The sequence below is a fragment of the Mustelus asterias genome, chromosome 3 (assembly GCF_964213995.1).
Source record: "Mustelus asterias chromosome 3, sMusAst1.hap1.1, whole genome shotgun sequence".
Classification (NCBI taxonomy): domain Eukaryota; kingdom Metazoa; phylum Chordata; class Chondrichthyes; order Carcharhiniformes; family Triakidae; genus Mustelus; species Mustelus asterias.
In genome coordinates this window covers 5875466-5890071 of record NC_135803.1, presented here as the reverse complement: position 1 = coordinate 5890071, position 14606 = coordinate 5875466, and the positions used below count along the sequence as shown (strand labels likewise).

Genomic DNA, 14606 nt, shown 5'->3' with positions numbered 1-14606 from the left:
TGCGTATGAGTTTGTGTGTGTACATGTGTGAGTGTGTATATGTGTGTGTGTATATGTGTGTGTGTGTGTGTCTGAGTGTGTCTGTATATGTGAGTGTGTGTGTATATGTGTGAGTGTGTGTGTATATGTGTGTGTGTGTGTGTGTGTCTGAGTGTGTGTGTATATGTGTGGGTGTGTGTGTATATGTGTGAGTGTGTGTATATGTGTGTGTGTATGTCTGAGTGTGGGTGTGTGTGTATATGTGTGTGTGTGTGTGTGTCTGAGTGTGTGTGTATATGTGTGAGTGTGTGTGTGTCTGAGTGTGTCTGTATATGTGTGAGTGTGTGTGTATATGTGTGAGTATGTGTGTATATGTGTGGGTGTGTGTGTATATGTGTGTGTGTGTATATGTGTGAGTGTGTGTGTATATGTGTGTGTGTGTGTGTGTATGTCTGAGTGTGTGTGTATATGTGTGGGTGTGTGTGTATATGTGTGTGTGTGTGTGTGTGTGTCTGAGTGTGTGTGTATATGTGTGAGTGTGTGTGTGTCTGAGTGTGTGTGTATATGTGTGAGTGTGTGTGTGTGTGTCCAAGGGCTTTACAGGGGAATTGCTGGGAGGATGATTCCCCTCACGGGATGGTTTTGAACAAGGGGACACAATTCAAAAATAAATGCTCCCTCAGTTGAGATAGGGATGAGAAGGAATTTCTCTCAATGAGCTGCCAATCTTTGGAGCTGCAATGGAGGCTGGGTCATTGAATATATTCAAGACCGAGTTCGATTTCCTATTGGCGTGGAATCAGGAGTTATGGAGGGGCAGGCAGGAAAATGGAGGCCACAATCAGGTCAGCTGACATCATTGAATGATGGAGCAGGCTGGAGGGGCTGAATGGCCTACTCCTGCTCCTAATTGCTTCAACTGAGTGGCTTTCTAGACCATTTCAGAAAGCAGTTAAGAGTCAACCACATTGCTGTGGCTCTGGAGTCACATGTAGGCCAGGCCGGATAAGGACGGCAGATTTCCTTCCCTAAAGGACATTAGTGAACCAGATGGGTTTTTAGGACTCGGAATGTCCTTTCACAGCAGTTGACCAAGTCACTCCACTGTAGAAACGATAGCTACAGCAAAAAGCTCATCACCTTCCTCTGGAGAAAACCCCAAAATGTCGCCTTTGTCAACGTCACCCATTCCAAGAGTAAAGGAATTGTCAATGTCCCGATAACATGTGACATTGGGTATCACCCAGAGGCCAAATGAGACACAACACACTTCCACAAACAACTGAATGGAAAACTGGAGGGGACGGGTTCCAGAGAAAGTCTCCCACTCATTTCTCTGGATCTGAGTTTGAGGAAGAAGGAGGCCACCTACCTGGTACCGATATCATTGCAGGCAGCTAACCGAAAGGTATAACCAATGGCGGGTAAGAGCTTGGTTAATTTATAATGCCGCTGGCTCCCAAAGTAACATTCCCGAAATCTGTTGTTCCGTTTCCCCTGAACACAAGGAATGAAGAGAGAGCATTTAGATCGATAGTCACATGGTTCACATCAGTCTTACCTCACCCACAGCACCCAGGAGAAGAGGGGGCATTTACCACCATCTTATACCACATAGAACATAGAACATAGAACATTACAGCGCATAACAGGCCCTTCGGCCCACGATGTTGCACCGACCAGTTAAAAAAAAAAACTGTGACCCTCCAACCTAAACCAATTTCTTTTCGTCCATGAACCTATCTACGGATCTCTTAAACGCCCCCAAACTAGGCGCATTTACAACTGATGCTGGCAGGGCATTCCAATCCCTCACCACCCTCTGGGTAAAGAACCTACCCCTGACATCGGTTCTATAACTACCCCCCCTCAATTTAAAGCCATGCCCCCTCGTGCTGGATTTCTCCATCAGAGGAAAAAGGCTATCACTATCCACCCTATCTAAACCTCTAATCATCTTATATGTTTCAATAAGATCCCCTCTTAGCCGCCGCCTTTCCAGCGAAAACAATCCCAAATCCCTCAGCCTCTCCTCATAGGATCTCCCCTCCATACCAGGCAACATCCTGGTAAACCTCCTCTGCACCCTCTCCAAAGCCTCCACATCCTTCCTGTAATGTGGGGACCAGAACTGCACACAGTACTCCAAGTGCGGCCGCACCAGAGTTGTGTACAGTTGCAACATAACGCTACGACTCCTAAATTCAATCCCCCTACCAATAAACGCCAAGACACCGTATGCCTTCTTAACAACCTTATCTACTTGATTCCCAACTTTCAGGGATCTATGCACACATACACCTAGATCCCTCTGCTCCTCCACACTATTCAAAGTCCTCCCGTTAGCCCTATACTCAACACATCTGTTATTCCTACCAAAGTGAATTACCTCACACTTCTCCGCATTAAACTCCATCCGCCACCTCTCGGCCCAACTTTGCAACCTGTCTAAGTCTTCCTGCAAACTACGACACCCTTCCTCACTGTCTACCACACCACCGACTTTGGTGTCATCAGCAAATTTGCTAATCCACCCAACTATACCCTCATCCAGATCATTAATAAATATTACAAACAGCAGTGGCCCCAAAACAGATCCCTGAGGTACACCACTTGTAACCGCACTCCATGATGAATATTTACTATCAACCACCACCCTCTGTTTCCTATCCGCTAGCCAATTCCTGATCCAATTTCCTAGATCACCCCCAATCCCATACATCTGCATTTTCTGCAGAAGCCTACCATGGTGAACCTTATCAAACGCCTTACTAAAATCCATATATACCACGTCCACTGCCTTGCCCCCATCCACCTCCTTGGTCACTTTCTCAAAAAACTCAATAAGGTTAGTAAGGCACGACCTACCTGCCACAAAACCATGCTGACTATCACCTATCAATTCATTACTCTCCAAATAACTATAAATCCTATCCCTTATAATTTTTTCCAACATCTTGCCGACAACAGAAGTGAGACTCACCGGTCTATAATTCCCGGGGAAGTCTCTGTTCCCCTTCTTAAACAATGGGACAACATTCGCTAACCTCCAATCTTCTGGTACTATACCAGAGGCCAACGACGACCTGAAGATCAGAGCCAGAGGCTCTGCAATCACTTCTCTTGCCTCCCAGAGAATCCTTGGATAAATCCCATCCGGACCAGGGGATTTATCTATTTTCAGACCCTCCAGAATGTCCTGCACATCCTCCTTATCAACTGTAATACTGTCTATTCTACTCCCCTGCAACCCAGTGTCCTCCTCAGCTATATTCATGTCCCCTTGCGTGAACACCAAAGAGAAATATTGGTTCAATGCTTCACCAATCTCCTCCGGTTCCACACATAACTTCCCTCTGCCATCTATAACTGGCCCTAAACTTGCCCTAACCAACCTTCTGTTCTTGACATACCTATAGAACGCCTTAGGATTCTCTTTAACCCTATCCGCCAAAGTCTTCTCATGTCCCCTTTTAGCCCTTCTAAGCTCGCTCTTCAACTCCCTCTTAGCCAATCTAAAGCTTTCTAGTGCACTACCCGAGTGCTCACGTCTCATCCGAACATAAGCCTCCTTTTTCTTTTTAACCAACAAAGAAACTTTTTTGGTGCACCACGGTTCCCTAGCCCTACCAATTCCTCCTTGCCTGACAGGGACATACCTATCACAGACTCGCAGTAGCTGCTCCTTGAAAAAACTCCACATGTCGGACGTTCCCAGTCCCTGTAATCTCCTAGTCCAACCTATGTTTCCTAATTCTCTCCTAATAGCCTCATAATTACCCTTCCCCCAGCTAAAACCACTGGCCCGAGGTTCATGCCTATCCCTTTCCATCACTAAGGTGAACGTAACCGAATTGTGATCACTATCACCAAAATGCACACCAACTTCCAAGTCTAGCACCTGGTCTGGCTCATTTCCCAGCACCAGATCCAATATAGCCTCACCTCTAGTTGGCCTGTCTACATACTGAGTCAAAAAACCTTCCTGCACGCTTTGAACAAAAACTGACCCCTCTAACGAGCTAGAGCTATAACAATTCCAGTCAATATTAGTCAAGTTAAAATCCCCCATAACAATTGCCCTATTACTTTCACTCCTAAGCAGGATTGACTCCGCAATCCTTTCCTCAACCTCTCTAGAACTTTTAGGAGGTCTATAAAAGACTCCCAACAGGGTGACCTCTCCTCTCCTATTTCTAATCTCCGCCCATACTACCTCAACAGATAAGTCCTCATCAAACCTCCTCTCTAACACTGTGATACAATCTCTGACCAATAATGCTACCCCTCCCCCTCTTCTACCTCCTTCCCTACTTCGACTAAAACATTTGAACCCCGGGACCTGCAGCATCCATTCCTGCCCCTGCTCTATCCATGTCTCTGAAATAGCCACAACATCGAAGTCCCAGGTACTGATCCACGCTGCAAGTTCACCCACTTTATTGCGAATACTCCTGGCATTGAAGTATACACATTTCAAACCCTGCTCCACCCCACCTCTGCAATGCCGTGCATTGCAGTCCCCATCCATGCATCCCTCACTTTCAGCCCCACTACTCAGGATCCCTCCCCCCCCCCCGAATCAGTTTAAACCTCCCTGCATGGCCTTAGCAAATTTACCCCCCAGGATATTGGTCCCCTTCTGATTAAGTTGTAGACCATCCTTCTCATAGAGGTCACACCTTCCCCAGTACGAGCCCCAATTGCTTAAGTACCTGAACCCCTCCCTCCTGCACCATCCCCTCAGCCATGAATTCAAACCTTCCCTCTCCCTATTCCTCCATCACTGTCACACAGTACCAGCTGTGTGTACTATCTACAAGACGCACTACAGCAACTCACCAAGGCTCCTTCGGCAGCACCTTCCAAACCTACGACCACTACCATCCAGAAAGAAAGGAGCAGCAGATACCTGTGAACACCCCCATCTGGAGATTCCTCTCCAAGTCTCTCACCATCCTGACTTGGAAATATATCGCTGTTCCTTCACTGTCGCTGGGTCCAATCCCTGGAACTCCCTCCCTCCCCAACAGCATTGTGGGTGAACCTACACCTCATGGACTGTAGCGGTTCAGGAAGGCGGCTCCCCCACAGCCTCCTCAAGGGACAATTAGAGATGGGCAATAAATGCTGAGTTTTTCATGGACACCCACTTCCTGAGAATGACTTGTTAAAATTTCTGGCTGTGTGGTTTTCCCAGTCATGACGGAATGTCAGTGCGGGCTGCCTCTGGGTCAGGTGATTGGAGGGGGTGGGGAAGAGTGAGGCTGATGGGAAGAAATGGTCAATCCAGCCTCGGTAACATCGATGGTCAGACCAGTTTCTGCTGAAATCCATGGCCCAATGTGGCACCTCGGGCAATTAATTAGGCAGCATGGTTGGGGGAGGAGATGGCACGGGCTTCAGTTGTGACTCCCGCGCCCCGTTCAGGTTCCACTGGGTGATGTGGGGTGGGGGGGGGGGGGGGGGGGGGTGGTGGGGAGGGGGTGGGGTGGAATTCATACACACGGTGTCACATGACTGGCCAAGAGCAGCTGGGTGGCATCAAGCAACAACAACAACAACAACTTGCACCCAGTTAGTACCTTGAATGTGGCAAAATGTTACAAAGAACTTCACTGGAGTGAGTCGGTTTGACACCGAGATACAGAATTAAATATTCGAACAGATAGGTGACCAATTGCTCGATCAAATTCTATCCCAGCAACAGAGGGTGATGAAAGCAAAATTAATCGAAGATTCCAAATGCAAACTGGAGAGGCAGCGACAGGAAGCAAACCTGCAGAGCAGGTTTGACGAACTTACTGGATTTTTATGAAGATGTGACTCGTGCGGTTGACGGAGGGGAACCGGTAGATGTGGCGTTTTTGGATTTCCAAAAGGCATTCGATAAGATGCCTCACAAAAGGTTGCTGCAGAAGATTGGGGTACACGGAGTTGGGGGTAGGGTGTTAGCATGGATTGGGGATTGGATATCCAACAGGAAGCAGAGAGTTGGAATAAATGGGTGCTTTTCTGGTTGGCAGATGGTGACTAGTGGCGTGCCGCAGGGATCGGTACTGGGGCCTCAACTGTTTACTATTTACATAGATGATCTGGAGGAGGGGACTGAGTGTAGGGTAACAAAGTTTGCTGACGACACGAAGATAAGTGGGAAAGTGAATTGCGTGGAGGAAGCGGAAAGTCTGCAGAGAGATTTGGATAGGCTGAGTGAGTGGGCGAGGATCTGGCAGATGGAGTATAACGTTGACAAATGCGAGGTTATTCACTTTGGAAGAAATAATAGCAAATTGGATTATTTAAATGGGAAAAAATTATAACATGCTACTGTGCAAAGGGACCTGGGGGTCCTTGTGCATGAGTCGCAAAAACTCAGTCTGCAGGTGCAATAGGTGATCAAGAAGGCAAATGGGATGTTGGCATTTATCGCGAGGGGGATAGAATATAAAAGCAGAGAAGTCTTGCTGCATCTGTACAAGGCATTGGTGAGGCCGCAGCTGGAATACTGTGTGCAGTTTTGGTCCCCTTACTTGCGAAAGGATATATTGGCCTTGGAGGGAGTGCAGAGAAGGTTCACCAGGTTGATACTGGAGATGAGGGGTGTAGATTATGAGGAGAGATTGAGCAGATTAGGTTTGTACTCATTGGAGTTTAGAAGGCTGAGGGGTGATCTTATAGAGGCATATAAGATAATGAAGGGGCTGGATAGGGTAGAAGTGGAGAGATTCTTTCCACTCAGAAAGGAAACCAGAACTAGAAGGCACAGCCTCAAAATAAAGGGGGGTCAGTTTAGGACAGAGTTGAGGAGGAACTTCTTCTCTCAGACGGTGGTGAATCTCTGGAATTCTCTGCCCACTGAAGTGGTGGAGGCTACCTCATTGAATATGTTTAAATCACGGATAGATGGATTCCTGATCGGTAGGGGAATTAAGGGTTATGGGGATCAGGCGGGTAAGTGGAACTGATCCACTTCAGATCAGCCATGATCTTATTGAATGGCGGGGCAGGCTCGAGGGGCTAGATGGCCTACTCCTGCTCCTATTTCTTATGTTCTTATAGCAGGGCTCGAGTGGGGAGCGGGACTGACTGTCCTGTTCCCTAGAGACACAACATTAACTCGATAGGCTCAATGGCCTCTTTCTGTGATGCAAATGTCTCAACAGCAGCTGCTGAGATTATCACAGATCAGTTCTGTTGAAATATTAATGTTGCTTCAACACATTTATATTTTTAAATCATTTCTATGTAAACAGATTCTGGGATTCCAAAGGAAAGATAAAGACAATTTACTCAGAATTCAGAATTGTAGTGATCGCACTGTCAGTATTCCCATGAAACACTTGATAAACACTCACCTCATCCCACTCCAGCAGGTAACCAGTAATCTTTGATCCATTATCAACAGGTGCCTGGGGCAAGAATTAAAACACAAGATTTAGAATTGACTTGATTGTAAAGAACTTTCCACAGAACTGTCCCGGTTTACAGAAACGGGAGAGGCCATTTGGCCCATCATTTCTACACTGATGGAACAATACCCAATCACTCCCACTTCCCTATTCTCTGAAAATAACGCAGTATCAATCCTAAACTGAGTTCATTAATCTGGGCTCACCCCATAGCCTTGAATCAATTCCATGCTAATTTTACAAACCTACACTGTCTCCATAGTCCTGCATCAATCCCAAAAAATCCTGCTATCCCACAGCAGTATTGTACCCCAGTGTTATACAGTGACAGACCCTTCCCCACCAGTACTGTACCCCAGTGTTATCCAGTGACAGACCCTTCCCCACCAGTACTGTACCCCAGTGTTATACACTGACAGACCCGTCCCCACCAGTACTGTACCCCAGTGTTATACAGTGACAGACCCGTCCCCACCAGTACTGTACCCCAGTGTTACACAGTGACAGACCCGTCCCCACCAGTACTGTACCCCAGTGTTACACAGTGACAGATCCGTCCCCACCAGTACTGTACCCCAGTGTTCTACAGCGACAGACCCATCCCCACCAGTACTGTACCCCAGTGTTAGACAGTGACAGACCCGTCCCCACCAGTACTGTACCCCAGTGTTACACAGTGACAGACCCCGTCCCCACCAGTACTGTACCACAGTGTTACACAGTGACAGATCCGTCCCCACCAATACTGTACCCCAGTGTTATACAGTGACAGACCCATCCCCACCAGTACTGTACCCCAGTGTTATATAGTGACAGACCCGTCCCCACCAATACTGTACCCCAGTGTTATACAGTGACAGACCCATCCCCACCAGTACTGTACCCCAGTGTTACACAGTGACAGACCCGTCCCCACCAGTACTGTACCCCAGTGTTACACAGTGATAGACCCGTCCCCACCAGTACTGTACCCCAGTGTTACACAATGACAGACCCGTCCCCACCAGTACTGTACCCCAGTGTTATACAGTGACAGACCCATCCCCACCAATACTGTACCCCAGTGTTATACAGTGACAGACCCATCCCCACCAGTACTGTACCCCAGTGTTATACAGCGACAGACCCATCCCCACCAGTACTGTACCCCAGTGTTATACAGCGACAGACCCGTCTCCACCAGTACTGTACCCCAGTGTTATAAAGCGACAGACCCATCCCCACCAGTACTGTACCCCAGTGTTATACAGCGACAGACCCGTCTCCACCAGTACTGTACCCCAGTGTTATAAAGCGACAGACCCATCCCCACCAGTACTGTACCCCAGTGATATACAGTGACAGACCCATCCCCACCAGTACTGTACCCCAGTGTTATACAGTGACAGACCCGTCCCCACCAGTACTGTACCCCAGTGTTATACAGTGACAGACCTGTCCCCACCAGCACTGTACCCCAGTGATATACAGTGACAGACCCATCCCCACCAGTCCTGTACCCCAGTGTTATACAGCGACAGACCCGTCTCCACCAGTACTGTACCCCAGTGTTATACAGCGACAGACCCATCCCCACCAGTCCTGTACCCCAGTGTTATACAGTGACAGACCCGTCCCCACCAGTACTGTACCCCAGTGTTATACAGTGACAGACCCATCCCCACCAGTCCTGTACCCCAGTGTTATACAGTGACAGACCCGTCCCCACCAGTCCTGTACCCCAGTGTGAGACAGTGATGATCTGGCCTATGGGACTGTAATCATTTTTAATGCCCGTATCATTCCTTACCTTCCATTGGACGGTCAGTGTAGTTTTGGTCCGGTGAGTGAGTTTTGGTGGTGAGGGGGTATCTGGGGCACAGCTCTGTGTGGTGAAGCTGACTGGTTCCGAATATGATCCTTTCACCGAATTGTAGATTGTGGAAACTCTGGGAAGCAAGTGGCGAGAGACAGCGCGGTTAGAAAGCCGAGGGTCAACAGAGGTCATTCCCTCAGCTACTTTGGGAAGGGTGGGTCTGAGAGAATAAATTCTCCGCAAGAACATTTGAATTTACAACCTATCTCTCCATGTCCAAATAAGAACATGTTTGAGATTGAGCCCTCAAGGTTCTCTACTTGAAGCAAAAGAGCCAGAGGAAACCTGTGGGAAGACCGTATTACGCAGCGAGTGGTTCGAATCTGGCATGCACTGCTCGAGGGAGTGGTGGATGGAGGTTCAATCCTGGCTTTCCACAGGGATTTGGATATTTTCCAACAATTAACTACACGGCAAGTGTTGAATTTGGTAAGTTGCTCTTGCAGGGAGCCAGGTCAAACCCGAATGCAGCACGGTGGCGCAGTGGTTAGCACCGCTGCTTCGCAGTGCCAGGGATCCAGGTTCAATTCCAGCCTCCGGTCACTGAGAGTGCGGAATCTGTACGTTTTCCCCGTGTCTGCGTGGGTTTCCTCCGGGTGCTCCGGTTTCCTCCCACAGTCCGAAAGACATGCTGGTTCGGTGCATTGACCTGAACAGGTGCTGGAGTGTGGCAACTAGGGGATTTTCATAGTAACTTCATTGCAGTGTTAATGTAAGAATACTTGTGACACTAAATAAACTTAAACTTAAACTGAATGGCCTCCTGTATTCTATAATTCACAGGAGCATTATAGAACAAAATACGGTGATGACCCAGGTGGAGAGGAAAGAGTAGCAATAGCTTGGCCAAAGAGGTCAGTTTTAAGGAGGATGGTGAGGCCATAGAGGTTTACAGCATGGAAACAGGCCCTTCGGCCCAACTTGTCCATGCCGCCCTTTTTGTTTTAAAACCCCTAACCTAATTCCAATTGCCTCTGTTTGGCCCATATCCTTCTAAACCCATCATACCCGTGTAACTATCTAAATGCTTTTTAAAAGACAAGATTGTACCCACCCCTACTACTACCTCTGGCAGCTTGTTCCAGACACTCACCACCCTCTGTGTGAAAAAATTGCCCCTCTGGACACTTTTGTATCTCTCCCCTCTCACCTTAAACCTATGCCCTCTAGTTTTAGACTCCCCTACCTTTGGGAAAAGACATTGACTATCGAGCTGATCTGTCCCCCTCATTATTTTATAGACGTCTATAAGACCACCGCTCAGCCTTCTACGCTCCAGAGAAGAAAGTTCCAGTCTATCCAGCCTCTCCTTCTAACTCAAACCATCAAGCCCCGGTAGCATCCTAGTAAATCTCTTCTGTACTCTTTCTAGTTTAATAATATCCTGAGAGGACCAGGACAGGAAATTCTAGACATCAGGGCTCAGGTATCTGAAATGTGTACATTCTATGCATGCTTATCCTTTTCTCAAATTACCCACTTAAGACTAAGAAGTGATAAACCTTTCCTCCTTTGAGGAGCTCCTCAACTTTCTCTTCCTCCTGGAAGCCTAATAGTGCAGAGAGGGCCATACATCCCATCGAGTCTGCAATGACTCTTCAACAGAACATCCTACCCAGGCCCATCCCTGTAACTCCATGTATTTACCCCACTAATTCCCCTAACTGACACATCGAGGCACACTGAGGGGCAATTTAGCATGGCCAATCCACCCAACCTGCACATCTTTGGACTGTGGGAGGAAACTGAAGCACCCGGAGGAAACTCACGCACACACGGGGAGAACGTGCAAACTCCACACAGACAGTGACCCAAGCCGGGAATTGAACCCAAGTCCGTGCCACTGTGCGACAGCACTGCTAACCACTGTGCCACAAATGTAGTCACCCAATACAAGGATTGTCAACTTTGGTTGTTGGCATTCCTTGAGGTTTCTTCACATGACCTTCTGCTCCAACTACCCCACCCCCTCACTCCCACCATTAATTGTCCATTATGCCCATTCTCAGTCAGCCAATTGTACAGCAAGAAATTTCTTCAACTCCCGTGCCCTCTGATTTTAAAAAAATTCATTTGTGGGACATGGGCATCGTTGGCTGGCCAGCATTTACTGCCCATCCCAAGTTGCCCTTGGAGGGCAGTTGAGAGTTAACCACATTGCTGTGGCTCTGGAGTCACATGTAGGCCAGACCGGGTAAGGAAGGCAGATTTCCTTCCCTTAAGAACATTAGTGAACCGATTGGATAATTGTTGACTTGCAGTTGGAAGAACAGCCTTCTCTCCCTGATCTCCAGATATTTTAACAGATTTTATGTCTCAATGATGTTTTGCCTGGGTGGTTTTCCCCAGAAATGTGCTAAAGAATAAATTTCTGACTTCCAGAGACTTGAAGGCAATCCCTGAGGGTTGAGAACCCCTGACGGTCACAATTGAATTTAGTGTTGTTGACTTTTTCGACCTTACCCTAAATTTCTCAATTAAAATCAATATTATGTGGCGTTATCAATCAGGATTGATTTGCAAACATTTGATTTGAATATTGCTGAAAAGATACATGTTGCTGAAGTTTTCCGTCTTGCACTCATCAGGCCAAGTACAAAAATACCAAATTTCAAACAATCATATTGGCAAGTCAACTCTGATTGGTCAAGCCACTGCCGTGGAGAAAGCACAGGCTTCCCAAGTTCCCGGGTAATTCAAAAATGTCGCAATGCTTAAAGAGATTCCTTTTGTTTGCACAGATGGGTCCCTGCGTGTGAATTTCACATCGAGCAGGTGTCAATAAACTGCCTTGCGAGCACTGAAATAAAAGCAAAACACTGCAGAATTCTGCAATAGACACCAAGTGCTGGAAGAACTCAGCACGTCCAGCTGCTGTGGACAGAGAAACCGAGTTAATATTTTGAGGCCAATATGACTTCTGAAGAAGAGTCATATCTCGAAGTATTAACTTGGTTTCTCTCTCTACAGATGCTGCCTGACCTGCTGAGTTCTTCCAGCACTTTCTGTTTCTATTTCACGTTATGAGCAAGCTGCTATCGCACTCAGAATTGATCAGTAAGTGCTGCCCAGTCGCAAAATCACACCTAACAGTCGACTTGCCAACCAATCAGCACTCTCTTCTCCTGTAGTACAAATTGTTGTGATGAGAAGCTTCAGCAATATGTCCTTTTCAACAATGTTCCAGTTCTGTTCCACCAAACAGTTACTGAATTTCAGTTCCCTTTCCAAACGTACATACCTGATGTGATAGTCTGTTGTTGGTTGTAAGTCTGTAAGGCTGCACTCCAAGTCTTCTCCACTGGAAATAGTGCAAAGAGACTCATGAGAATCAAAACAGAAAGATATCGCAACACTAAACTCATTAGAATCAAAATGATACAGGACCAGTCTGGCCACTCAGCCCATTGTGCCTGTACTAGCTCTTTGGAAGATCTATCCAGTTAATCGCACAAAAAGAGAAAATGCTGGAAAATCTCAGCAGGTCTGGCAGCATCTGTAAGGAGAAAAGTGCTGACGTTTCGAGTCCAGATGACCTTTTGTCAAAGCTTTAACAAAGGGCAATCTGGACTCGAAATGTCAGCTCTTTTCTCTCCTTACAGATACTCCAGACCTGCTGAGATTTTCCAGCATTTTCTCTTTTGGTTTCAGATTCCAGCATCCCCAGTAAGGCAGTAAGACATGACTGCTCATCAAGGGTCAACCGAACACCTTCACCAAGCACTTTAAATCACTGTAAAAGCACAGTGCACCAACTCAAATCTACTTCACCATTCATCTTATTCATGCTGTATCTGTCCTGGGAGTGTTTGATTGGGGCAGTGTAGAAGGAGCTTTATTCTGTATCTAACCCCATGCTCTACCTGTCCTGGGAGTGTTTGATGGGGACAGTGTAGAGGGAGCTTTACTCTGGATCTAACCCTGTGCTGTATCTGTCCTGGGAGTGTTTAATGGGGACAGTGTAGAGGGAGCTTTACTCTGTATCTAACCCCGTGCTGTACCTGTCCTGGGAGTGTTTGATGGGGACAGTGTAGAGGGAGCTTTACTCTGTATGTAACCCTGTGCTGTATCTGTCCTGGGAGTGTTTCATGGGGACAGTGTAGAGGGAGCTTTACCCTGTATTTAATCCCGTGCTGTACCTGTCCTGGGAGTGTTTGATGGGGACAGTTTAACATAAGAACATAAGAAATAGGAGCAGAAGTAGGCCATCTAGCCCCTCGAGCCTGCCCCGCCATTCAATAAGATCATGGCTGATCTGAAGTGGATCAGTTCCACTTTCCCGCCTGTTCCCCATAACACTTAATTCCCCTTCCGATCAGAAATCCATCTATCCGTGATTTAAACATATTCAACGAGGTAGCCTCCACCACTTCAGTGGGCAGAGAATTCCAGAGATTCACCACCGTCTGAGAGAAGAAGTTCCCCCTCAACTCTGTCCTAAACTGACCCCCCTTTATTTTGAGGCTGTGCCCTCTAGTTCTGGTTTCCTTTCTGAGTGGAAAGAATCTCTCCACTTCTACCCTATCCAGCCCCTTCATTATCTTATATGCCTCTATAAGATCACCCCTCAGCCTTCTAAACTCCAACGAGTACAAACCTAATCTGCTCAATCTCTCCTCATAATCTACACCCCTCATCTCCAGTATCAACCTGGTGAACCTTCTCTGCACTCCCTCCAAGGCCAATATATCCTTTCGCAAATAAGGGGACCAATACTGCACACAGTATTCCAGCTGCGGCCTCACCAATGCCCTGTACAGATGCAGCAAGACTTCTCTGCTTTAACATTCCATCCCCCTCGCAATAAATGCCAACATCCCATTTGCCTTCTTGATCATCTGTTGTACCTGCAGACTGAGTTTTTGCGACTCCTGCACAAGGACTCCCAGGTCCCTTTGCACAGTAGCATGTTATAATTTTTTTCCATTTAAATAATAATCCAATTTGCTATTATTTCTTCCAAAGTGAACAACCTCACATTTGCCAACGTTATACTGCATCTGCAGATCCTCGCCCACTCACTCAGCCTATCCAAATCTCTCTGCAGACCTTCCGCTTCCTCCACGCAATTCACTTTCCCACTTATCTTCGTGTCGTCAGCAAACTTTGTTACCCTACACTCAGTCCCCTCCTCCAGATCATCTATGTAAATAGTAAACAGTTGAGGCCCCAGTACCGATCCCTGCGGCACGCCACTAGTCACCACCTCCCAACCAGAAAAGCACCCATTTATTCCAACTCTCTGCTTCCTATTGGATAGCCAATCCCCAATCCACGCTAACACCCTACCCCCAACTCCGTGTGCCCCAATCTTCCGCAGCAACCTTTTGTGAGGTACTTTATCGAACGCCTTTTGGAAATCC

The 14606-nt window shown here is 47.2% G+C and overlaps 1 protein-coding gene across 1 annotated transcript in view; it reads right to left on the bottom strand.

Annotated features, from left to right (window-relative positions):
• The window catches only part of fndc3ba (fibronectin type III domain containing 3Ba), a 348179-nt gene that overhangs the window by 99316 nt on the left and 234257 nt on the right, over positions 1-14606 (bottom strand). The window contains 4 exon segments of the mRNA XM_078204432.1: positions 1352-1476; positions 7335-7388; positions 9178-9316; positions 12485-12544. Of these exon segments, the coding sequence (XP_078060558.1) occupies positions 1352-1476; positions 7335-7388; positions 9178-9316; positions 12485-12544 (378 nt within the window).